This window comes from Coregonus clupeaformis, chromosome 18, assembly GCF_020615455.1.
Source record: "Coregonus clupeaformis isolate EN_2021a chromosome 18, ASM2061545v1, whole genome shotgun sequence".
Classification (NCBI taxonomy): Eukaryota; Metazoa; Chordata; class Actinopteri; order Salmoniformes; family Salmonidae; genus Coregonus; species Coregonus clupeaformis.
In genome coordinates, this window is record NC_059209.1 from 2,966,549 (window position 1) to 2,993,615 (window position 27,067).

General features: G+C 42.8%; 1 protein-coding gene across 4 annotated transcripts in view; it reads left to right on the forward strand.

Moving 5' to 3' along the window:
• The first annotated feature begins 5,558 nt into the window (after nt 1-5,558).
• The window catches only part of asap1a (ArfGAP with SH3 domain, ankyrin repeat and PH domain 1a), a 210,372-nt gene continuing 188,863 nt past the window's right edge, over nt 5,559-27,067 (forward strand). For 3 of the 4 annotated variants that reach the window (XM_045226714.1, XM_045226717.1, XM_045226716.1), the window contains exon 1: nt 5,559-6,170. In XM_045226714.1, the coding sequence (XP_045082649.1) occupies nt 6,045-6,170 (126 nt within the window). In that variant the 5' untranslated portion in view covers nt 5,559-6,044. The remainder of the gene's footprint in view (nt 6,171-27,067) is intronic. The other variant, XM_045226715.1, reaches the window with a different exon arrangement.

The window sequence follows — 27,067 nt, forward strand, 5'->3', positions numbered from 1 at the left end:
GTGTTATTTAATCAATTTTAGAATAAGGCTGTAACGTAACAAAATGTGGAAAAAGTCAAGGGGTCTGAATACTTTCCGAAGACATTGTACATACACTTTTGAATTGACATTAGCGACGGGAATATCATGAGCCGAGAGATGGTTTGGTTGAAGTTCTTGCTTTGCAGCTCAAAAATAACTTAAATGTCACAGTTGCCACTAGGAGGCTAAGCATTGCAAACTATTAAAGTAGCTAGCTACTACCAAACGTTAAGCAAGCAACTACCATATTACACTATTAATTATTGTAAGAAGACTATATTACACTCTTGAATAACGCAACAATTCACAATTTAAGAGTTTATTTTCTCGTCATTACATTTTAGTTACAAGACAAAAGCAAAGTTACTGCTAGCTAACGCTAACAACATGTCTTCATCAAGTAACTATAAAAAAATGAACAATTACCCCTCTAATACAAATATAAAAGTACAGTATGCCTACCTTACAACATTACAACAAACAATGCTTCATTTTTATCAATATCATGCAAATCATTAGGCTATGTAGAAAAAGCTAATTGCGACTGAAAACGTGGATATAATTCACTGTTGACATGGCTGTTTTATATGCCTTTACTAGACTATGGGGATATTTTATATATGAATGCTTCCGCTCAGTGTTTGAGATCAATTGACACTCTTTATCATGGTACTTTGAGATTTATTTTAAACTGCAAAACCCTTACGCACCACTGTACTTTGTATACCAGGGTTGGCTGGCCTTCTCTAGTCACTCGTAGGCTCAGTCACTGGTATACTTTTATTTACAAAGCCATTTTGGGTTTACTACCTTTTTATTTGGGCATTTTTATTGTTCAGAAATGTGGTGGGTACTCTCTTCGTTCACTGGACTTTATCCTGCTAACTGTTCCAAATGTCCGAACTGAATTTGGTAAAAGGTATTTTATGTACTCTGCGCCATCATCTTGGAACACCTTACAAAATAATTTTAAACTGGAAGAACTTGTCCCGATTGGTGTTTTTAAATCTCTGATGAAGGATTTTGAGGCTGATTCCCTGACCTGTCAATGTTTTTAATTAGCTGTTTTTGATATTGTTATACTCTTGTGAATTCATGAATGGTTTTTACTAGATTACTTGTAGTTTTTTATGTTGTCTGTCTGTAATTTTTTGTAATGACTTGGTGCTGCCTATCTTGGCCAGGACGCTCTTGAAAAAGAGATTTTAAATCTCAATGAGCCCTTCCTGGTTAAATAAAAGTTAAATAAATTAAATAAAAAAATATGGAAGCCCATTCCCGCCAATCAAAAATAAAATACATATAGATTATACATATAGCTTGTTTCTTAATTTGTTGCATTGTGTGGCGATTTCCATTTATCCATGTTGTAGAGATCGGCACAGCAGGGCCGCCGGCAAACGTGTGGCGAGCTTGCATTTGCCCCAGCACTTTTGATTTGGTTAAATACACATATTGACACAAAAGCATTGCACAGAGGGACAAAGTACTGTTGTTTAGACTGATACACATCATGATTTGTTTGACATATTATGGCAAGAACAGCTCAAATAAGCAAAGAGAAACGACAGTCCATCATTACTTTAAGACATGAAGGTCAGTCAATATGGACATTTTCAAGAACTTTGAAAGTTTCTTCAAGTGCAGTAGCAAAAACCATCAAGCGCTATGATGAAACTTTCTCTCATGAAGACCGCCACAGGAATAGAAGACCCAGAGTTACCTCTGCTGCAGAGGATAAGTTCATTAGAGTTACCAGCCTCAGAAATTGCAGCCCTTCACAGAGTTCAAGTCACAGATACATCTAAACGTCAACTGTTCAGAGGGGACTGCATGAATCAGGCCTTCATGGTCGAATTGCTGCAAAGAAACCACTACTAAAGGACACCAATAATAAGAAGAGACCTGCTTGGGCCAAGAAACACGAGCAATGGACATTAGACCGGTGGAAATTTGTCCTTTGGTCTAGAGTCCAAATTTGAGATTTTTTGTTCTAATCGCTGTGCCTTTGTGAGACGTGGTGTGGGTGAACGGATGATCTCTGCATATGTAGTTTCCCATCGTAAAGCATGGAGGAGGAGGTGATATGTGGTGGGGGTGCTTTGCTGATGACACTGTCTGTGATTTATTTAGAATTCATGGCACACTTAACCAGCATGGCTACCACAGCATTCTGCAGCGATACGCCATCCCATCTGTTTTGGGATTAGTGGGACTATCATTTGTTTTTCAACAGTACAATGACCCAACACACATCCAGGCTGTGTAATGGCTATTTTACCAAGAAGGAGAGTGATGGAGTGCTGCATCAGATGACCTGGACTCCACAATCCCCCGACCTTAACCCAATTGAGATGGTTTGGGATGAGTCGGACGGCGGAGTGAAGGAAAAGCAGCCAACAAGTGCTCAGCATATGTGGGAACTCCTTCAAGACTGTTGGAAAAGCATTCCAGGTGAAGCTGGTTGAGAGAATGCCAAGTGTGCAAAGCTGTCATCAAGGCAAAGGGTGGCTATTTGAAGAATCTCAAATATAAAATATGTTTTGATTTGCTTACCACCTTTTTGGTTACTACATGATTCCATTAGTTATTGCATAGTTTTGATGTCTTCACTATTATTCGACAGTGTCGAAAATAGTAAAAATAAAGAAAAACCCTTGAATGAGTAGGTGTGTCCAAACTTTTGACTGGTACTGTATTTGAATTTGATCAACCAGGAAATGGAAGAGTGATTTCTGCATATTGCACCTTTAATAACAATGACTTGGACAAATGCTCCCAAAAACATATTACACAAAGAAGAAAAAAGCTTGCTACCTAGCCATAAAATAAAGATATTTAAACTTACCCACCATGACTGCTAACAGCTGGGATTCATTGGTAGACATTGCGTGATCAGTCTCAGTAGTAAACTGGTAATGCATGTAATTATTATTATTATTATGATTGACCAACCTGGTCTCAGAGCATTTCGTATTATTCTGTACGTAAATCCGAGACACTTCATTTAGTATGATGTTACGTTTCGTATCGTATGTATTAATTTGTGGTTGTCCACCATCCATTTCATATGATATGTTATGAATTACAATTTGTAATAAATATGTTACAAATATGCAAAATGTACAATATGTTACGAATTTGCTAAATGTAAGATATGTTACGAATTCTAGCTAGGTGGTTAACGTTATCTAGCTGGCTAATGTTAGCTAGGCTAGGGGGTAGGTTAAGGTTAAGTTTAGGAGTTAGGCTAAAGGGTTAAGATTAGGGTTAGGGGAAGGTTTAGCTAAAAGGGTTAAGGTTAGGGTTAACATGCTAAGTAGTTGCAAAGTAGCTAAAAAGTAAAAAAAAAAAGTGGTTGAAAAGTTGCTAATTAGCTAAAATGCTAAAGTTGTCTGTGATGAGATTCGAACTCACAACCTTTGGGTTGCTAGACTTTTGCGTTATACGGCCACCCATCCACCCCGACAAGTAACCGTCTGTCTTATATAACCATACCAAACGTAACATATCATACTAATTTAAGTATCCCGGATCTATGAGACCAGACTGGATTGACAGGTGGTTGCGACAGACAACATGGCCCATGTGAGCTGTCACCAACCAACCAGTGTAGAGTATGCTGGTCTATGAAAACCTAATCTAATTGGTTAAAAGAAACAGGTGGTGGAGGGCTGGATCGAGCGGAGAATGGTGTCCCTTGAGAGGGCAAGAACGAGATGTATGTCAAGAGAAGTGCAGTATTATCATAAGGAGACGTATACTTGGATTACGGAGGAGGAACGGAGGGAAAAAGAGCGGCAGAGGAGGTCTAAGAGAGAGAGGAAGGAAGAGGGTGAGCTTGAATTGGTTAAACATGTAGGGAAAAAGGGAGATGGTTTGTTGAAGAAGAATAGTAGAAAGTGTAAGCAGAGTGAGCTGTACACCGGATCGAAGAGAGGAGGAGAAATGTTAGTGAATGAGGGCGAAGTATCGGAGGTGGTAGGTGTGGTGAAGTTCTTGGTATCCCCCTCAGGATAGAGATGAATCTGTTGAAATATTTGGAAAAAGTGGACCCATGCCTTTTGGCTGATCCATTTGTGGGTTCAGGGTGGGTGAAAACGGAGTTGGGTGCTGTGGAATCGGTGAAGGTAACCCGAGGTGGTCTTGTGATAATTGTTTGTTTCTGTTGGTCAGAGGGAGCAGGCGCTCCGTGTTAAATGAATGGGGGCAAGAGATGTGAATTGTTTTGCTTTCAAGAAAAGGGCGCCATTTAAAGGAGTGATTTAATGGGGTAGCGGTAAATGTGAAAGTGGACCAACTGAAGGGGAAGATTCCCGGTATTTGTGATGCTCGTCGTTTGGTGTGACGCAGACAGGGGGGCATGAGCGGTGACACAGAAGTCCTTGTCTGTTCTTTTGAGTTTTGATGTTGAGTCTTTGCCCGACAAAGTGATGTTAGGATATATCAGTTATCCCGTACGAGCTTTCTACCGAATACATTACGTTGTTACAGGTGTCAAGCTTATGGGCATGTCGCAGCAATGTGTAAGAGGGTGGTTTCTAGGTGTGAGAAGTGTGCAGAAGGGCATGAGACAAAAGTGTGTGTAGCATTGGGGGAAGTAGTGGTATGTGTTAATTGTAGGGGTGCCCAGGGGGCTGGGGATCAGAAATGCCCAGTGAGAGAGGCAGGTTAAGGTTCCCAGGGTTGGAGTAGTGCAGAAGTTGTCGTATGCTGAGGCAGTGAAGAAAGGAAAATGGGTCAAGGTGGAGGGATCCTGAGAGGAGTGGTGTGAGTAGTAGATCTCTACCAGTACAGAGGGATAGGCCAACAAGTGATATGCTTCAGTAAGATTGGATTTTTAGCATTTATAGCAAAGGTTATCAACTGTACTGCAGGGATGGAATGTAAGTCGCAGAAAATTTAGGTTGTGATGGCAGCTGCAGAGAAGTATTTGGGTGTACGAGATTTGACATCAGAAGAGTTACAGGGTGTGTTGAGTGGTGGTGTCCGGTCCTTTCAGGCTGTTGGCCTGAGGTACGACTAAATAGATTTAGTGAAGTAGGGAGGTGGGTTTTAAATGAGTGTATGGGTTAGATGGTCGTTTTTCTTTTCTTTTTTTAAGCAAAGTATAATTATAATCCAGTCTGGTTGGTGGCGGTAAAATTCAACATTTATTTGATGCCAACCGCCATTAAACCTAATCGAAGAAGAAGAAACAGGTCTCACCTCCCAAAGCTCCTGCTCTCTCTCTCTCCTTACTTGCAAATCACTGTTTGCACATCTACAAATATTTTTGTCATGGTAGGGCGCTAAAGTACTGCTAAAAGTCTGCGCGCGTGAAATTGACGTGTGCGACAAGTATTGCTCGCAATTACAAGTTTGCAAATTCGATTACAAATTAGTTTTTTTCATGTTCACAACTCATCAGTTACACACTTGCAAATCTAGTCTACACGCTAAATCATTATGTCAATGATTTATATAATGATTTATCTCGCCACAGGGTCGAGGCATGCGCAAAGCTCTTCCTTGTTTATCCCCGTCACAAACGCGGGGGAGGGACATGGCGTGCGTGCGCTAATGTCAGACAGCAGATATGGTCCGTTAGCGGGAGAGAAAAAACGAAGGGGAAAAGATAAGCGGCTGCCAGAGCCTCTACAATAATTGCATTAACGGAATTGTCTCTCGGTGCACAAAAGCTTGTTCTTGAAAAACCATATCACCTAATTTGGCAATGAGGACATCTGTCATCCGTGCATACCATTTGTTTTGGAGGATTGGGGGACACAACTGAATCGTTTTTTTGTTTTTTTACAGCTGAAAGGGTGCAATTATAGCTTGGATAGAGGGAAAGGGTGGAAATAGTGTGGAGAGGACGTATAGGGCAGGACATTTCACCATATCCAACGGAGAAGGTTTTTATCTCTCATCGTGTATTATTAAACGAAGGTTGATTCCGTAGCCTACCATTACTATTTCAATCTCTAATTCATGGTGTTGGTTTTTTGATTTTCCACTCATCCTTTTTTCCGTGGTAAAGGATGCCAGACCAGATCTCGGTATCCGAGTTCCTCTCGGAGACCACCGAGGACTACAATTCCCCCACTACTTCCAGTTTCACCACCCGGTTGCAGAGCTGCAAGAACACAATCAATGTTCTGGAGGAGGTAAGGCCGTCCAGAAAAAGCTTAATTGGCAATGAGATGAGCACAGTGAACAAACATATAAGCTCAACTATGAGTTACGTGAATGTCATGCAATTGCGCATTAGTCCATGGTCGGCTCTTGAAAGTGAATCAAATCGGCCCCAAACTCTCTCTCTCGAACTGCTTCAACACAGCATTAATTCTGCTATAACTGTAGGGTAGGCTATGCTAGGCTACAACACGTTCACGTTGTGCAATAGGGGCCATGCATTTTCCGCATGGATGAGTGTTGGCATGCGGAAGAATGAATGGTCAGATTAGTCCATTGTTCTGGTAGGTCTATTTTATTATTTCATTTAATATCGGCCCAAAGGAAGGCATGGTAGGAGTGATTCCATACGAAACCAGGACGGAAAAATACCATGATTTTCACGAAATTATTATTTTTTTTTTGGAGGAAGACAGTTGACATATATTTGACATTTGTATCTTAAAGCATAATTGGGAAATAATGTATCAAAGTTGCCATATTTATTACATTTTGGTTGTACCCGGCCTCCTTTTAAAGGGCGGCAGGTAGCATAGCGGTTAAGAGGGTTGGGCCAGAAACCAAAAGGTTACTGGTTTGAATCCCCAAGCCAACTAGGTGAAAAATCTGCCGATGTGCCCTTGAGCAAGGCATGTATCTCTAATTGCTCCTGTAAGTCCCTCTGGATAAGACTGTCTGCTAAAATAATACATCCAAATTACAAAATGGCATTTTGGTTTCATTACCCTGTCTAAGGACAAGGTATGACAGCAATCCATGTTTTGGTTTAGTTTCCCTGGCACTGTTTCCACATGCTAATATTGGTCCCATGACTTGAGTAGTATTTGTGCCACAAATGCTGAAATGTTATCATGTGGAAACAGTGTCAGGGAAACTAAACCAAAACATGGATTGGTGTCATACCTTGTCCATAGAGTGCTTACAGGGTAAGGAAACCAATGTAATTCTGTAATTTGGGTGAACTATCCTTTTAAGACTCCATAATGTTTAGTATGTAGGTGCTACAAAGCAACAATTGATGTCATATGAAGCTTTACTGCTTGCTCTGTAATATGAGTAATATTTTGATATCAATAAAAAAAAATATATATATATATATATATATATATATATATACACTACCAGTCAAACGTTTTAGAACACCTACTCATTCAAGGGTTTTTCTTTATTTTTACTATTTTCTACATTGTAGAATAATAGTGAAGACATCAAAACTATGAAATAACACAGTGTGCAAAGCTGTCATCAAGGCAAAGGGTGGCTATTTGAAGAATCTCAAATCTATTTTGATTTGTTTAACACTTTTTTGGTTACTACATGATTCCATATGTGTTATTTCATAGTTTTGATGTCTTCACTATTATTCTACAATGTAGAACATAGTAAAAGTAAATAAAAACCCTTGAATGAGTAGGTGTGTCCAAACTTTTGACTGGTACTGTATATACATACATTTAAGTTATGAATATTAATCAAATATAAAGATGAATATTGAAAACACAATTTTTGGCTAATTTTTCAATATTGTTATTGTTGAACATAATATACATATCAATGTTCCAGAGTGCGATCTCTGCTACTTTGACTTATTATCCAAATTGCATTACCAACAGAATGAATGTGAAAATGGATAGAAATGCTCACCATCTGCTAGTGATTTGCAGTATGTGCAATGATACAAGTAAAATGGGGGCTGTGATTGGTTACATTTCTCGGTGCAAAATGGGCCATAACTAAACGATATAATAACAGCGATCGATAAAAGACAGTACTGTGCAGCCGTCTTCATCGACCTGGCCAAGGGTTTTGACTGTCAATCACCGCTTTCTTATTGGCAGACTAAATAGCCTTGGTTTCTCAAATGACTGCCCCGCCTGGTTCACCAACTACTTCTCAGATAGAGTTCAATGTGTCAAATCGGAGGGCCTGTTGTCTGGACCTCTGGCAGTCTCTATGGGGGTGCCACAGGGTTCAATTCTCGGGCCGACTCTATTCACTGTGTATATCAATGATGTCGCTCTTGCTGCTGGTGACTCTCAGATCCACCTCTACGCAGACGACACCATTTTGTATACATCTGGCCCTTCATTGGACACTGTGTTAACAAACCTCCAAACAAGCTTCAGTGCCATACAACACTCCTTCCGTGGCCTCCAACTGCTCTTAAATGATAGTAAAACTAAATGCATGCTCTTCAATCGAATGCTGCTGGCACCCACCCGCCCCACTAGAATCACTACTCTCGGCGGGTCTGACCTAGAGTATGTGGACAACTACAAATACCTAGGTGTCTGGTTAGACCGTAAACTCTCCAATCATCTAGCATCTCCAATCCAAAGTTAAATCTAGAATCGGCTTCCTATTTCGCAACAAAGCCTCCTTCACTCATGCTGCTAAACATGCCCTCGTAAAACTGACTATCCTACCGATCCTTGACTTTGGCGATGTCATTTACAAAATAGCTTCCAACACTCTACTCAGCAAATTGGATGTAGTCTATCACAGTGCCATCCGTTTTGTCACCAAAACCCCATATACTACAAATACCTCGGTGTCTGGTTAGACTGTAAACTCAACTTCCAGACTCACATAAAGAATCTCCAATCCAAAGTTAAATATAGAATCGGCTTCCTATTTCGCAACAAAGCCTCCTTCACTCATGCTGCCAAACATGCCCTCGTAAAACTGACTATCCTACCGATCCTTGACTTCGGCGATGTCATTTACAAAATAGCCTCCAACACTCTACTCAGCAAATTGGATGTAGTCTATCACAGTGCCATCCGTTTTGTCTCCAAAGCCCCATACACTACCCACCACTGTGACCTGTACGCTCTTGTTGGCTGGTCCTCACTACATGTTTGTCGTCAAACCCACTGGCTCCAGGCCATCTATAAATCACTGCTAGGCAAATCCCCGCCTTATCTTAGCTCATTGGTCACCATAGCAGCACCCACCCGTAGTCTGCGCTCCAGCAGGTATATCTCACTGGTCATTCCCAAAGCCAACACCTCCTTTGGCCGCCATTCCTTCCAGTTCTCTGCTGCCAATGACTGGAGCGAATTGCAAAAATCTCTGAAGCTGGAGACTCTTATCTCCCTCAATAACTTTAAGCATCAGTTGTCAGAGCACCTTACCGATCACTGCACCTGTACACAGCCCATCTGAAATTAGCCTACCCAACTACCTCATCCCTATATTGTTATTTATTTTGCTCTTTTGCACCCCAGTATCTCTATTTGCACATAATCTCTTGCACATCTAGCATTCCAGTGTTAATACTATTGTAATTATTCTGCACTATAGCCTATTTATTGCCTTACCTCCATAACTTGCTACATTTGCACACACTGTATATATATTTTCTGTTGTATTTCTGACTTTATGTTTTTTACCCCATATGTAACTCTGTGTTGTTTTTTATTGCACTACTTTGCTTTATCTTGGCAAGGTCGCAGTTGTAAATGAGAACCTGTTCTCAACTGGCTTACCTGGTTAAATAAAGGTGAAATAAAAATAAATAAATAAAATACTACCCACCATTGTGACCTGCACGCTCTCGTTGGCTGGCCCTCACTACATATTCGTCGCCAAACCCACTGGCTCCAGGTCATCTATAAATCACTTCTAGGCAAATCCCCGCCTTATCTTAGATAATTGGTCACCATAGCAACACCCACCCGTAGTATGCGTTCCAGCAGGAATATCTCACTGGTCATCCCAAAGCCAACACCTCCTTTGGTCGACATTCCTTCCAGTTCTCTGCTGCAAATGACTGGAACGAACTGCAAAAATCTCTGAAGCTGGAGACACTTACAGTGGGGATAACAAGTATTTGATACACTGCCGATTTTGCAGGTTTTCCTACTTACAAAGCATGTAGAGATCTGTATTTTTTATCATAGGTACACTTCAACTGTGAGAGACAGAATCTAAAACAAAAATCCAGAAAATCACATTGTATGATTTTTAAGTAATTAATTTGCATTTTATTGCATGACATAAGTATTTGATCACCTACCAACCAGTAAGAATTCCGGCTCTCACAGACCTGTTAGTTTTTCTTTAAGAAGCCCTCCTGTTCTCCACTCATTACCTGTATTAACTGCACCTGTTTGAACTTGTTACCTGTTTTAAAAGACACCTGTCCACACACTCAATCAAACAGACTCCAACCTCTCCACAACGGCCAAGACCAGAGAGCTGTGTAAGGACATCAGGGATAAAATTGTATACCTGCACAAGGCTGGGATGGGCTACAGGACAATAGGCAAGCAGCTTGGTGAGAAGGCAACAACTGTTGGCGCAATTATTAGAAAATGGAAGAAGTTCAAGATGACGGCCAGTGTTAATACTAAATTGTAATTATTTTGTACTATGGCCTATTTATTGCCTTACCTCCATAATTGACTACATTTGCACACACTGTATATAGATGTTCTATTGTGTTATTGACTGTACGTGTTGTTTATTCCATATGTAACTCTGTGTTGTTGTTTTTATTGCATTGCTTTGCTTTATCTTGGCCAGGTCGCAGTTGTAAATGAGAACTTGTTTTCAACTGGCTTACTTGGTTAAATAAAGGTGAAATAAAAAACGTTTAAACTAGCAGAGATCCCACTCTGGAACTTTGATACGCCTGTAGAGATTCCCCAACTGGTGGCCCTTATGGTTTTATTTGCGCCCCCCCCCCCATTATGGAGTCTTAAAGGAGGCCTGGGTAAGGACAAAATGTCATAAATATGCCGACTTTGATACATTATTTCTCAATGATGCTTTTAGATACACATTTCAAATATACGTCAACAATCCTTCCTCCAAAGGACTCTTCTATCGACTCAATTTCGTGAAAATCCCCCAAATCATATTTTTTTTTTGGCCTGGTTTCGTATGGCCTACTCATAGGCCTATTTGACATTTTAGTCATTTAGCAGACGCTCTTATCCAGAGCGACTTACAGTTAGTGAGTGCATACATTATTCTTTAAAAAATATATATATATTCTTTTTTTTACTGGCCCCCCGTGGGAATTGAACCCACAACCCTGGTGTTGCAAACGCCATGCTCAACCAACTGAGCTACATCCCTGCCGGCCATTCCCTCCCCTATCCTGGACGACGCTGGGCCAATTGTGCGCCGCCCCATGGGTCTCCCGGTCGCGGCCGGCTACGACAGAGCCTGGATTCGAACCAGGATCTCTAGTGGCACAGCTAGCACTGCAATACAGTGCCTTAGACCACTGCGCCACTCGGGAGCCTATGTCACCCCCACATTGCATTGCTATGAGAGTATGTTTTTTAGAACAGTTAGGCTATTTATGGCCATGCGAAGCATAGGCTATGCAATGATTGTAAAATTATTTGACTCAAATTTGCCACTGTACAGCGCAGCAAAGCTACTGGTAGGCTACGTTAATTCTAATACACTACACTTAACCCAGCCTATTCGCCAGTGCTGTTTCCTAGGCTACATTGTATAAATCGATAATGTAGGCCTACAATTCCACACTGTCTGTTTTGTAACAATTTAGGAATGTCATTCCCACACTGCTCACTACATTACGGATGTAATTGTGACCATGTAGCTTTGGATGGCAGAGCAAACTGGCCACGCCTCCTCTCAGTAAAAATTAGTGAGTTCGATTAGGCTGAACTGGGGTGCACTGGGTTATGGCCCGTGACGTGACCGGGCAAAACCTGTGATGGAGACCTTCTCAAATCGAACACTAATCTGCGCCGGTCATATTGTCAACAAGGTAGCATGGTGCACCGTTCAGGAACATGTCTTTTCCATAAAATAAATGTTTTGATTTTAAAACTAGCACATATGGGGATTTTGTTAAGAGCAAACCCTTATTCATACAAAAACTCTGAATCCTAAATCATTACTCCACGTGCTTGACATACGTCACTATGTTTGGAGCTGATTTAGCCATTGGCTTTGAACGGGGTGTAACCGATGTGAAATGGCTAGCTAGTTGGCAGCGTTCAATAAGTGACGTCAATCGCTCTAAAACATTGTAGTTGTGGCGGTGTTTGCGGAGCGATAGGTAACGACGCCTCGTAGTAGGAAGATGTGTTCAGAGGGTCCCTGGTTCAAGCCCAGGTTGGGGCAAGGAGAGGGACGGAAGCATTACTGTTACAGGGACACTCATGCCTGGGAGGCAGCCCGGTTACAAAATGGATGCAATCACTTTTCACCCAGTGCAAACTCCTCCTACCCGGTTAACCGGGCCATGTTTATAAGGCTGAGGCTGTGCATGTGTTAGTTGTGTAACGTCTCTGCCTCATATTTCTAAACAGCTGGAATAAATACCCTGCGGCGATTTGAATTAACATTTAAAATATTTGTTTTTATTGTAGGCTAATTTAGGATGTAGGGTACAACCTAACTAAAGACATAGCAGTAGCACAAACATAATCTTGACGCAGTCTACACATTGCATTGGGGCAAAACAACTGTTATTTTGCTTCTCAATGATCATGCAGCACCCCACGATTTGATAGACTACACATGATTGCAATTCGCCAGAGTAGCCTGTTCTACCTCTAGGCAACCGAACGATCTGCGTGTGTAGACCAGAGTTTGACAATGGGCTTGTTTGTAAAGTAGAGAATCCCTATGTAAAGTAGAGAATCCCGCACATGCACAGAAGGTTCGGTTGATCGGGAAGAGACGTCCAGACAATTTGGCCACTTAGCCACTCAGAAAATAATTTGTCCTCAGAAAAGAGAGAGACAGAATGGGAGAAGCCAGTATGGAAGTTAGGAAGGACACACAGTAGACTACATGTTTCTATTGGGGAAACTGAACCAGTGATGTGAAACTGCACAATGCAAATTATTTAAATAATGATATATTAGGCTACAATGATGCTACAGTCATTTTAAAACAGATGCATGTTTTTAGCTCTGGTTGGGCGAACTGTGACCAATGTTCACCATGGGTGCTCAACCAACGTGAGTAGAGGTGCAACCTAAAAATGTGTAAACACCACATCATTGGACAGGAAAAGGCGCAACGCTCGCTCACCATCATTTTTTGTTTTGTTAAGCAAGTTTAAAAGATTGACGTTTCAGCCTTCATGGCCTTCTTCAGAATCACGTGCTTAATAAAACTAAGACTTTTTAATGGTGAGCGAGCGTTGCGTCTTTTCCTGTCCACCAATGCTCACCATGCTCAATAACCTATGCCTTTTGTCCAATACAATCCTCACGTTACCTCCAAAAAAAGGGCCTTGCAATGAGATCTACATCAGCTAACTGGTAAACTGCAGCAAATGCATTGGAACATAAAGGAAGACAGATGTGCTTGCAGGTTGCAATGACGCAGTTGTCTGCCTAATATAGGCTATTTATTCATGCACGCACTCCAGTACATTGGCCAAACATCCCTCCAGGAAAACTGGGGGAATACGGACCATGAACAGCAGAAACTGTTTTTCACTGTGAAACATTTTTAATGCCTCTATTTTAGGATATTAGCAGCTTCCAGTTGACAACTATCTGGTTTCCTTGTGTGCTCACATTTATATTCTCTTGGGGAACTGCAAGGCAAAACAGAGGAATCACCTGGGGCAGAGAAGTGGTGCATGATGGTCTTTTGATGTTGGCACACTGGGTTCATTGCCCTGCAGTGACTGCACAGCTCTTTTCTTGTCACTCTTCACATCTCTTAAACTAAAATGTATTTTGTCTGTATACTATACACAGTTAAGGTGGCAGGTCGCTGGTTTGACTCCCCGAGCTGGCAAGGTGGAAAAATCGGCCCTTGAGCAAGGCAGTTAACCCCCAACAACAACTGCTCCCTGGGCGCCAATGACATGGATGTCGAATAAGGCAGCCTCCCGCCGCACTGCTCTGATTGATGGGTTGGGTTTAATGGGGAAGACACATTTCAGCTGAATGCATTCAGTTGTGCAACTGACTAGGTATCACCTTTCCCTACTTATGAATGGTTACGGAGTAGATTTTTGATGTTGTAATTCAAGAGATGGAAGAATCAAGCTGACAGAGGGAATTTGTACTGCCTGGGTGATAACTAGGTTTACCAGCTTCCCTTTCAGTCACGTTCTGTGGATGTTACTGATAGTAACACTGATTCCAATACCTAAACACCTACCCACCTGTTCTTAAACTAACATTAAATGTTACGAGACCCAATTTAAGAATATAACTGCAACCTTAGGTGATGTTATCACTTATTATAAATTACATGTTTTTGTCTATAACATGTAAAGCATGTTAAACCCTGACGTAATTGGGTGTGATACCAATCCACTGTAATTGTTTTTAGTAGGCCATACCAATCTTACTGGCAGTTAGCCTAACTACCATTTGTTGATGGATTGTTGTTCATCACTCATGATATATTTCACGTAAGTGCAGTCTTGTTACTTTTGTCAATACATGTATTTTGTTTTCAGTAATCAGAATCCAATTCATACAGGGTTGTGACCTGACTTGATATTGTCACCGATTACTGGAACCTTGTGCAAATAATGTTTTTTCATGGTTCGGGCTAGGCCCCTTGGTTCCAGTGAAGGGAAATCTTAACGCTACAGCATACAATGACATTCTAGATGATTCTGTGCTTCCAACTTTGTGGCAACAGTTTGGAGAAGGCCCTTTCCTGTATCAGCAGGTCCATACAGAATGGTTTGTCGAGATCGGTGTGGAAGAACTTGACTGGCCTGCACAGAGCCCTGACCTCAACCCCATCAAACACCTTTGGGATGAATTGGAATGCCAACTGCGAGCCAGGCCTAATCGCCCAACATCAGTGCCCGACCTCACTAATGCTCTTGTGGCTGAATGGAAGCAATTCCCTGCAGCAATGTTCCAACGTCTAGTGGAAAGCCTTCCCAGAAGGGTGGAGGCTATTATAGCAGCAAAGGGGGGATCAACTCCATATTATTGCCCTTGATTTTGGAATGTGATGTTCGACGAGCATGTATCCACATGCTTTTGGTCATGTAGTGTACCTGCCTGTTAGGTAAATGGGGCGTGCCCACAAACTTGGATGGTGACATTGTTTACCAACACACAGTAATCTCAGAACTTCTCTAGGCAGGATTTTTTTTGACTAACCTTTGTCATCATGGCCGTGTAGGGTTCTGTGCCTGGCTGTGCTAATTACAAACAACTGCAAAAAGGAGTTATCTTTCACCGTTCTACCTACCGGAGATTGACCCCGATGCTGCCAGTGGCTTGCAGCTATCAAGAATGATGCTTATGGTGACCAAAGTCTAAACTGATGGGTAAGCCACTTCGACGCCAGCTGAGAAATGATGCGATACCATAGATTTCTTCCTTCACAACAAAATGTAAGATTCTCGATTAGAGGTAACCTAACATTAGCTAGCTTGCTAACCTAGCTAGACTAAGTTACTAGCTAGCTACAGTCCTGTATTGAACTATGAAAGCCATCCGCTAAATCATATACTGTAGCAATCTTTTGGATTCAAACTGTCAATCAATTTCGCCTATGCCATGGTAGTCACTGCTAGACTGGGAAGTTACAGTGGGGAAAAAAAGTATTTAGTCAGCCACCAATTGTGCAAGTTCTCCCACTTAAAAAGATGAGAGAGGCCTGTAATTTTCATCATAGGTACACGTCAACTATGACAGACAAATTGAGGAAAAAAAATCTAGAAAATCACATTGTAGGATTTTTTTATGAATTTATTTGCAAATTATGGTGGAAAATAAGTATTTGGTCACCTACAAACAAGCACGATTTCTGGCTCTCACAGACCTGTAACTTCTTCTTTAAGAGGCTCCTCTGTCCTCCACTCGTCACCTGTATTAATGGCACCTGTTTGAACTTGTTATCAGTATAAAAGACACCTGTCCACAACCTCAAACAGTCACACTCCAAACTCCACTATTGCCAAGACCAAAGAGCTGTCAAAGGACACCATAAACAAAATTGTAGACCTGCACCAGGCTGGGAAGACTGAATCTGCAATAGGTAAGCAGCTTGGTTTGAAGAAATCAACTGTGGGATTATTATTAGGAAATGGAAGACATACAAGACCACTGATAATCTCCCTCGATCTGGGGCTCCACGTAAAATCTCACCCCGTGGGGTCAAAATGATCACAAGAACGGTGAGCAAAAATCCCAGAACCACACGGGGGGACCTAGTGAATGACCTGCAGAGAGCTGGGACCAAAGTAACAAAGCCTACCATCAGTAACACACTACGCCGCCAGGGACCCAAATCCTGCAGTGCCAGACGTGTCCCCCTGCTTAAGCCAGTACATGTCCAGGCCCGTCTGAAGTTTGCTAGAGTGCATTTGGATGATCCAGAAGAGGATTGGGAGAATGTCATATGGTCAGATGAAACCAAAATAGAACTTTTTGGTAAAAACTAAACTCGTCGTGTTTGGAGGACAAAGAATGCTGAGTTGTATCCAAAGAACACCATACCTACTGTGAAGCATGGGGGTGGAAACATCATGCTTTGGGGCTGTTTTTCTGCAAAGGGACCAGGACGACTGATCTGTGTAAAGGAAAGAATGAATGGGGCCATGTATCGTGAGATTTTGAGTGAAAACCTCCTTCCATCAGCAAGGGCATTGAAGATGGAACGTGGCTGGGTCTTTCAGCATGACAATGATCCCAAACACACCGCCCGGGCAACGAAGGAGTGGCTTCGTAAGAAGCATTTCAAGGTCCTGGAGTGGCCTATCCAGTCTCCAGATCTCAACCCCATAGTACATCTTTGGAGGGAGTTGAAAGTCCGTGTTGCCCAGCGACAGCCCCAAAACATCACTGCTCTAGAGGAGATCTGCATGGAGGAATGGGCCAAAATACCAGCAACAGTGTGTGAAAACCTTGTGAAGACTTACAGAAAACGTTTGACCTGTGTCATTGCCAACAAAGGGTATATAACAAAGTATTGAGAAACTTTTGTTATTGACCAAATACTTATTTTCCACCATAATTTGCAAATAAATTCATTAAGAATCCTACAATGTGATTTTCTGGATTTCTTTTCTCATTTTGTCTGTCATAGTTGACGTGTACCTATGATGAAAATTACAGGCCTCTCTCATCTTTTTAAGTGGGAGAACTTGCACAATTGGTGGCTGACTAAATACTTTTTTTCCCCACTGTAGCTACCTTCAGCAGAGTAAACATGTTTGTTTAGCTGACTGCTAAAATGGCTTAATTTACAGTAAGCATGGCATAAACATGAATTGGGTAGTGTTTATGGTTTTGAGTTTATGGGGTTAGAGGTAGCTTTAGGACCACAAAGTACCTTCCAGACCATGTAATCAATTTAGTCTACCCCTTTTCTCTTTTTACCTTTTTTCTTTGTAAAACTCAGGTTATCTGGACTCCTTCCACAGTGCCCTGCTTAAAAATACCCAAAGCGGCTGCATTTAGAGTAAATAATAATAATAATAATAATAATATGCCATTTAGCAGACGCTTTTATCCAAAGCGACTTACAGTCATGCGTGCATTTTTTTTTTGTGTATGGGTGGTCCCGGGGATCGAACCCAATCATGAGGGAGCGGACACACTTTGCAGTTATTGAGCACAACAAGATTGTGGGACAGAAACCAGCACGGGACACAGAAAGGTATAATAACATCAACAACAGTAATGACACAACCAACTAATTTTCTCTGCAGATTCTCAAAACTCAATACAAAGACATATCTGCCCGTTACTATTGACAATAATTACATGTCAAAGTCAATGGGCTGGGGAGGTTTACAGACAGGTCTTTGAGATGAGGAATGTTTTTTTGGTTGTGCAGGGTTGTGCTTATAGGCAGTTAATGTATTGTTATGTATGAGAGCGATTTAGAGGTGACATTTCTCCTCAAGCTCCCATACACAACAATTCATACTGTGTAAGAACTGCCCTCCTAAGACCCCTTCTGCAGCCCATTCACTTTGTTGACTGATATGTCCCATCAAAAGCAGCTCTCAATGTCCATAAATAATACACTAGTCTGTCTCCAAGATGGCGTAGCAGTGCGGTCGTGTACTCTGTAGTGTGTCCGTGTAAATAGCCAGTTTTTTGTAGTTTTTTGTCTTTTTTTTTGTATATATTTCCCTATCACACTTTTCATCCTTCTACTAAATATACTTTCCTGCAACCCGCCTCACTCAATGTGGAACGGATTCTATTATTTACTTACCTTTTATCTAGAATCTCCAGTTGAAACTAGCTAGCCAGCTAACTAGCTACTTGCTATTAGCCACCGTTAGCAGTTTTCACCCAGAACATCTGATATTCTGCCGGAATAACTGAATCACTGGACCTTAACACCGGATCGCAACCAGCTAGCCGCAACTGAATGGATGTTGCTGTTGGCTAATCACCACTGCCCCCGAAGCAAGCATCAGTTAGCCTTGAGCTAGCCTCGAGCCAGGCCCATGTCCCGGCTATCTACCTCTCTGTCTACCGACGGGAATAGCCAGCTAACTAGCTACTTGCTATTAGCCACCATTAGCGTTTTTTTCACCATTGTCCGTGGCCTGCACTACCTACCAGCCAGCTCTAGCCTGAACTATTATCCGCCAGTCTGCACAGCGTGTTATCGACACAGAACATATCGGATTTTCTGCCGGAATCACTGAATCACTGGACCTTTAACACCGGATCATCGCAACTAGCTAGCTGCAACCGAATGGATGTTGTGGTTGGCTAATCAGCCTTGAGCTAGCCTCGAGTCAGGCCCATCTCCTGGCTATCTAACTCTCTGTCAACCGGACGGGACCTCCTAGTGTCGAGACGGAGCCCCGCCGATCCATCACGACTGGTCTGCCGACATAATCGTCTGTGGTTTCAACAGGCATTCTGTTGCGCCGACCACGAAGATCCATCTGCTAGCCCCAGCCCGCTAGCACACGCAATTCAGCAGCCGTGCTTCCTGCTCACCTGTGCTGTAGCACCAATTCGAACTGCTCTCGGACTCACATTGCTGTTCACTGGACCTTATGTTCACTCAGCTGCACAGCTGATGCCTGCTGGACTGTTCCTTTACACGGTACCCTGTCCTGTTTTATCTCTTTACCCTCATCCCAAACTTTCATCGCCATTACCAGTTGTTGTCTTAGCTCTCTAGAATAACACCTGTGATTGCTTTATGCCTCTCTCCCATGTCAATATGCCTTGCCTATTGCTGTTCCAGTTAGTTCTTATTATACAATTTCACTGTAGAGCCCCAAGTCCCTCTCAAACTACCTCAAATAGCTCCTTTGTTCCACCCCCCATACACGCGGAGACTGGCTCAATCGGTGCCTCCAGTGATGCTATCTCTTTCATTGTTACCCAACGCTTAGGTTTACCTCCACTGTATTCATATCCTTCCATATCCTTGTATGTACATAATGCCCTGAATATATTCTACAACGCCCGGAAATCTGCCCCTTTTGTTCTCTGTACCCAACGCACTAGAAGACCAGTTCTTAAAGCCTTTAGCCGTATCCTTATTCTAGTCCTCCTCTGGTGATGTAGAGGTTAACCCAGGCCCTGCAGCCCCCAGTATCACTCCTACTCCCCAGGCGCTATCATTTGTTGACTTCTGTAACTGTAAAAGCCTTGGCTTTTTGCATGTTAACATTAGAAGCCTCCTCCCTAAGTTTGAGTTATTCACTGCGCTAGCACACTCCGCCAACCCTGATGTGTTAGCAGTGTCTGAATCCTGGATTAGGAAGGCCACCAAAAATTCAGAAATGTCCATCCCCAACTACAACATTTTCCGTCTAGATAGAACTGCCAAAGGGAGTGGAGTTGCAATCTACTGTAGAGAGAGCCTGCAGAGCTCTATCATACTATCCAGGTCTGTGCCCAAACAGTTTGAGCTCCTACTTCTAAAAATCCACCTTTCCAGAAATAAGTGTCTCACTGTTGCCGCTTGCTACAGACCCCCCTCAGCCCCCAGCTGTGCCCTGGACACCATATGTGAATTGCTTGCCCCCCATCTATCCTCAGAGTTCGTACTGCTTGGTGACCTAAACTGGGATATGCTTAACATCCCGGCCGACCTACAATCTAAACTAGATGCCCTCAATCTCTCACAAATTATCAAGGAACCTACCAGGTACAACCCTAAATCCGTAAACATGGGCACCCTCATAGATATCATCCTGACTAATTTACCCTCTAAATACACCTCCTCTGTCTTCAACCAGGATCTCAGAGATCACTGCCTCATTGCCTGCGTCCGTAATGGGTCCGCAGTTTAACGACCACCCCTCATCACTGTCAAACGCTCCCTAAAACACTTTAGCGAGCAGGCCTTCCTAATTGACCTGGCCCAGGTATCCTGGATGGATATCGATCTCATTCCGTCAGTAGAGGATGCCTGGATGTTCTTTTAAAAGTGCTTTCCTCTCAATCTTAAATAAGCATGCCCCATTCAAAAAATTCTGAACTAAGAACAGATATAGCCCCTGGTTCTCCTCAGACTTGACTGCCCTTGACCAGCACAAAAACATCCTGTGGCGTACTGTATTAGCATCGAATTGCCCCCGTGATATGCAACTTTTCAGTGAAGTTAGGAACCAATATAAACAAGCAGTTAGGAAAGCAAAGGGTAGCTTTTTCAAACAGAAATTTGCATCCTGTAGCACTAACTCCAAAACGTTTTGGGACACTGTAAAGTCCATGGAGAATAAGAGCACCTCCTCCCAGCTGCCCACTGCACTGAGGCTAGGAAACATTGTCACCACCGATAAATCTACAATAATCGAGAATTTCAACAAGCATTTTGCTACGACTGGCCATGCTTTCCACCTGGCTACCACTACCCCGGCAACCAGCTCTGCACCCTCCGCTGCAACTTGCCCATGCCCCCCCGCTTCTCCTTCACACAAATTCAGACAGCTGATGTTCTGAAAAAGCTGCAAAATCTCGACCCCTACAAAGCATCTGGGCTAGACAATCTGGACCCTTTCTTTCTAAAATTAGCAGCCGAAATTGTCGCAACCACTATTACTAGCCTGTTCAACCTCTCTTTCGTAACGTCTGAGATCCCCAGAGATTGGAAAGCTGCCGCGGTCATCCCACTCTTCAAAGGGGGTGACACTCTAGATCCAAACTGTTACAGACCTATATCCATCCTGCCCTGCCTGTCGAAAGTTAACAAGCAGATCACCGACCATTTCGAATCCCACCGTACCTTTTCCGCTAAGCAATCCGGTTTCCGAGTTGGTCATGGGTGCACTTCAGCCATGCTCAAGGTCCTAAATGATATTATAACCGCGATCGATAATAGACAGTACTGTGCAGCCGTCTTCATCGACCTGGCCAAGGCTTTCGACTCTGTCAACCACCGCATTGTTATTGGCAGACTAAATAGCCTTGGTTTCTCAAATGACTGCCTCGCCTGGTTCACCAACTACTTCTCAGATAGAGTTCAGTGTGTCAAATCGGAGGGCCTGTTGTCTGGACCTATGGCAGGCTCTATGGGGGTGCCACAGGGTTCAATTCTCGGGCCGACTTTTTTCTCTGTGTATATCAATGATGTCGCTTTTGCTGCTGGTGACTCTCAGATCCACCTTTACGCAGATGACACCATTTTGTATACATCTGGCCCTTCATTGGACACTGTGTTAACAAACCTCCAAACGAGCTTCAATGCCATACAACACTCCTTCCGTAGCCTCCAACTGCTCTTAAACACTAGTAAAACTAAATGCATGCTCTTCAATCAAACACTGCTGGCACCCGCCCACCCGACTAGAATCACTACTCTCGGCGGGTCTGACCTAGAGTATGTGGACAACTACAAATACCTAGGTGTCTGGTTAGACTGTAAACTCTCCTTCCAGACTCCCATTAAGCATCTCCAATCCAAAGTTAAATCTAAAATCAGCTTTCTATTTTGCAACAAAGCCTCCTTCACTGATGCTGCCAAACATGCCCTCGTAAAACTGAATATCCTACAGATCCTTGACTTCGGCGATGTCATTTACAAAATAGCCTCCAACACTCTACTCAGCAAATTGGATGTAGTCTATCACAGTGCCATCCGTTTTGTCACCAAAGCCCCATATACTACCCACCACTGTGACCTGTACGCTCTTGTTGGCTGGTCTTCACTACATATTCGTCGCCAAACCAACTGGCTCCAGGTCTTCTGTAAATCACTGCTAGGCAAATCCCCGCCTTTATCTTAGCTCATTGGTCACCATAGCAACACCCACCCGTAGTATGCGCTACAGCAGGTATACAGTGGGGGAAAAATTATTTAGTCAGCCACCAATTGTGCAAGTTCTCCCACTTAAAAAGATGAGAGAGGCCTGTAATTTTCATCATAGGTACACGTCAACTATGACAGACAAAATGAGCATTTTTTTTCCAGAAAATCACATTGTAGGATTTTTTATGAATTTATTTGCAAATTATGGTGGAAAATAAGTATTTGGTCAATAACAAAAGTTTCTCAATACTTTGTTATATACCCTTTGTTGGCAATGACACAGGTCAAACGTTTTCTGTAAGTCTTCACAAGGTTTTCACACACTGTTGCTGGTATTTTGGCCCATTCCTCCATGCAGATCTCCTCTAGAGCAGTGATGTTTTGGGGCTGTCGCTGGGCAACACGGACTTTCGAATGGACAAGACCATTCGAGAAGAGGTTTTACAATCAAGATGCAATAGATTTCCTATTGTAAAACCTCTTCTCTTTTTAGTCAGATATGGCTACCGGTAGCTGTTCAGCTAGACTAGCTAGCTACATAGCTTGCTACCTAAGTTAGCAAACAGAAAAATAATTTGATTTGACACAGTAGTATGTTAGCCAGCAATACACAATATGGGTTTCAGTAGATAAAGTAAAGTTAGCTTGCTAGTTGGCTTGCATGAAAAATAACTTACTTAGCCCTGTTCATCTAACCTCTTGGTGCTGGTATCGGCGATAGCTGATTTTCTAGCTAAATCCAACTCTTTGTTTCAAATCCTCTTCACTATATTCCAGTTTAAACATATGGTTGAATGTCACCATGTAGCTAATAGAACATCACAAAATGCTCCTTCGTCAAATTCATGTTGTTGAGAGGAATCACTTGAAGCCATTGCGGTCAGTTCTTTCAGCTTTGCCAAGAGGGTTTTGTGTTGTGTCCGCCTCCGTCTTGGGGGAGGGACGGGGCCAGAGCAGGAAGCACCACCCAACATGAGTTGTAGTCTTTCAGAGAGTGTATATTTAGCAATACATCTGCCAATAGGAACATCGCTGAAAGACGTCCAATGGCTCTATCAAACAAGGACAGCCATACCTACACACAAAAATGTATAGTACAATCGGTATAACATAGAGGCTTCGCAAAATGAGACAAAGCAGCTCTACATTTATTTTCAGATCCATCATAGGGTGTATATTCGGCGCAAAGCCAAGTCCCACCCTTTTCGTGGACAATTATGAGTGAAACACATCTCGCTGACCTAGAAATCCCTCGGACATGATCGAAACAAAACCAGGATCCCCAGGGTGAAATTCCCCTTTAATGGGGACAGCAGGTAGCCTAGAGGTTTGAGAGGGGGGCAAGAAACAGGAGGGTTGCTGGTTCGAATCCCAGTGCTGACTGGGACAAATCTGGTAGGGAGTGGGCCCAATCCCTATGTGCTTTCCTTGTACACTAGATACCATCTCCTTCCGTTGTGCTCTTGAGCAAGGAACTTAACCCCTATACTGCTCCAAAGGCGTTACGCTGTTGCTGATCTTGTCCTCCAACATCTCTGTGTGTGAGTCCCAGGTGGGTTGGTATAAAGGAAAATGACTAATTTCAATGTCCCTGTAACAATTGACAATAAAGTGTATCATTAACCTTGCAATAAATGACATGTATGAAGAATACAAATTGATTGCGCCAGAATAGGCAGCCTTTCTGCTCACGAGTTACCTTTTGTGAACATATAATTGTGTAATGACAGTTATCCAATTTATTTTCTAAGAAATACACATACCCAATCCCTATGTGCCTTCCTTGTACACTTTTTTTGGAATCACATTAAATTGTCCCAACGTGAAGTCGAGAACTCATCTTATATCCTCTGAAGAGTGGAGATTTGTGGTGTGCTAAATATAGACCGAAGCCGTAGTGAACTTGTATAACAGGAGAGTGTTTTTCCCTCTTCAGAGCTGCAGTGCTGGAGGGATGCAGAGAGGGTATTAACCTACTTATACAGGCTTAGCGCACAACACTCACCTGGCCTGCTACTGCCAGCCAGCCAGGGAATCAGGAAGCATTGCACTAAAAGAGCAATGGGAGAGGTTGACACTACTTCATGGGCATTTTTTAGATGTACCATGATTGCAACATTATATGTCAGATCATCTAATGTAGGTTAAACGTTGGATGAGGGATGGACATTTGCATGTCACTGTAACAATGCTGTGAAATATGCAAATTGATGAAACATCCAATTTACATTTTAGTCATTTAGCAGACGCTCTTATCCAGAGCGACTTACAGTTAGTGAGTGCATACATTTTCATACTGGCCCCCCGTGGAAATCGAACCCACAACCCTGGCCCAGCATGGTCCGGGTTAGGGGAGGGTTCGGCCTGGGGGGCGGTGTTTCCTCCGACACAGGTTGGGGCGAGGAGAGGGACGGAAGCAAAACTGTTACACTGGCTTCCGGGTTAAGCGGGCGTGTGTTAAGAAGCGCGGTTTGGTGGGTCATGTTTCGGAGGACGCATGACTCGACCTTTGACTCCTGAGCCCGTTGGGGAGTTGCAGCGATGAGACAAGATTGAAAAAGGGGGTACAGAGTTACTATGGAAAGATCTGTCAGAGAGGGAGAGAATGAACAGAGAGAAAGGGAGATGAAGAGAGAGTGTGGTACTGGAGAGTAATGCATTTGCCAGTACTGATAATATAATCCAGAGAGAGAGAGAGAGAGTGACAGAGAAAAACCCCAGGCACAGGCACTGCAGTCAGAGGATTTCAGGGCCACCGATGCAGACATAAAACCCACCAGTAGAAACTTACTGCAGTAATAATGCGGTAATGACAGGCTTCATCTCAGTGTGGAGTGTTTCAAATTGTGCATGTCAAATATGAGGTGGCCCTATTCAATTAACTGTTGTTTTGAACCGGACCTTATTTCAGTTGATGTAGTTTGAAGATAACCGCACTGTGGTTGTGTAGAATCTGCGAGGCGATTCTATCTATATTTCTGTTTGTAACATTATTGTGTGTGTGTGTGTGTGTGTGTGTGTGTGTTAACACTTGGGTTGGGCGTTATACCTTATATACTGTATACCACGGTATTTTGAAATAGCCATGGTATGATTTTCAATAGAGTCAATACTATTGAAAATATTTTTTGTTTGTTTTTTAATACATTTCAATATTTGTGCTTTTTAAAATAAATACCTCCAGTCAACTTGTGCGCAAGGTAATCGATAAAGCAGATCACGTTCTTCATTTCACCTGTTAAATAATTTTTCATTATGAAACATTCCTCAAAACGGCTGATTTAAGCCATGTCATGTGTGTTTACAAAGAAACGCAATGAGCAAACGGGAGTTTTGGGATGTCAGTCAGTCCTGGTCAGCGTGTTAATTATATCTTAATGAAATTCACAACTATTGTATAAAGTAGGGCTGTCAAACGATACAAAAATGTAATCGAGTTAATCGCCTGATTTGCTGTGATTAATACCTAAATATTATACAAAAAGCATTACAAGAATATTGACGTCTTGACTTTGTCCAAAGTATCAGTTAGGAAAGTCTGGTAAATTAATAAAGCACACTTTCTTTAACCTCAATGTAAACTTGTTTTGACATAGCTCTGTTGTTTTTAGCTGTATATACACTGCTCAAAAAAATTAAGGGAACACTAAAATAACACATCCTAGATCTGAATGAATGAAATATCTTATTAAATACTTTTTTCTTTACATAGTTGAATGTGCTGACAACAAAATCACACAATAATTATCAATGGAAATCAAATTTATCAACCCATGGAGGTCTGGATTTGGAGTCACCCTCAAAATTAAAGTGGAAAACCACACTACAGGCTGATCCAACTTTGATGTAATGTCCTTAAAACAAGTCAAAATGAGGCTCAGTAGTGTGTGTGGCTTCCACGTGCCTGTATGACCTCCCTACAACGCCTGGGCATGCTCCTGATGAGGTGGCGGATGATCTCCTGAGGGATCTCCTCCCAGACCTGGACTAAAGCATCCGCCAACTCCTGGACAGTCTGTGGTGCAACGTGGCGTTGGTGGATGGAGCGAGACATGATGTCCCAGATGTGCTCAATTGGATTCAGGTCTGGGGAACTGGCGGGCCAGTCCATAGCATCAATGCCTTCCTCTTGCAGGAACTGCTGACACACTCCAGCCACAAGAGGTCTAGCATTGTCTTGCATTAGGAGGAACCCAGGGCCAACAGCACCAGCATATGGTCTCACAATGGGTCTGAGGATCTCATCTCGGTACCTAATGGCAGTCAGGCTACCTCTGGCGAGCACATGGAGGGCTGTGCGGCCCCCCAAAGAAATGCCACCCCACACCATGACTGACCAACCGCCAAACCGGTCATGCTGGAGGATGTTGCAGGCAGCAGAACATTCTCCACGGCGTCTCCAGACTCTGTCACGTCTGTCACATGTGCTCAGTGTGAACCTGCTTTCTTCTGTGAAGAGCACAGGGCGCCAGTGGCGAATTTGCCAATCTTGGTGTTCTCTGGCAAATGCCAAACGTCCTGCATGGTGTTGGGCTGTAAGCACAACCCCCACCTGTGGACGTCGGGCCCTCATACCACCCTCATGGAGTCTGTTTCTGACCATTTGAGCAGACACATGCACATTTGTGGCCTGCTGGAGGTCATTGTGCAGGGCTCTGGCAGTGCTCCTCCTGCTCCTCCTTGCACAAAGTCAGAG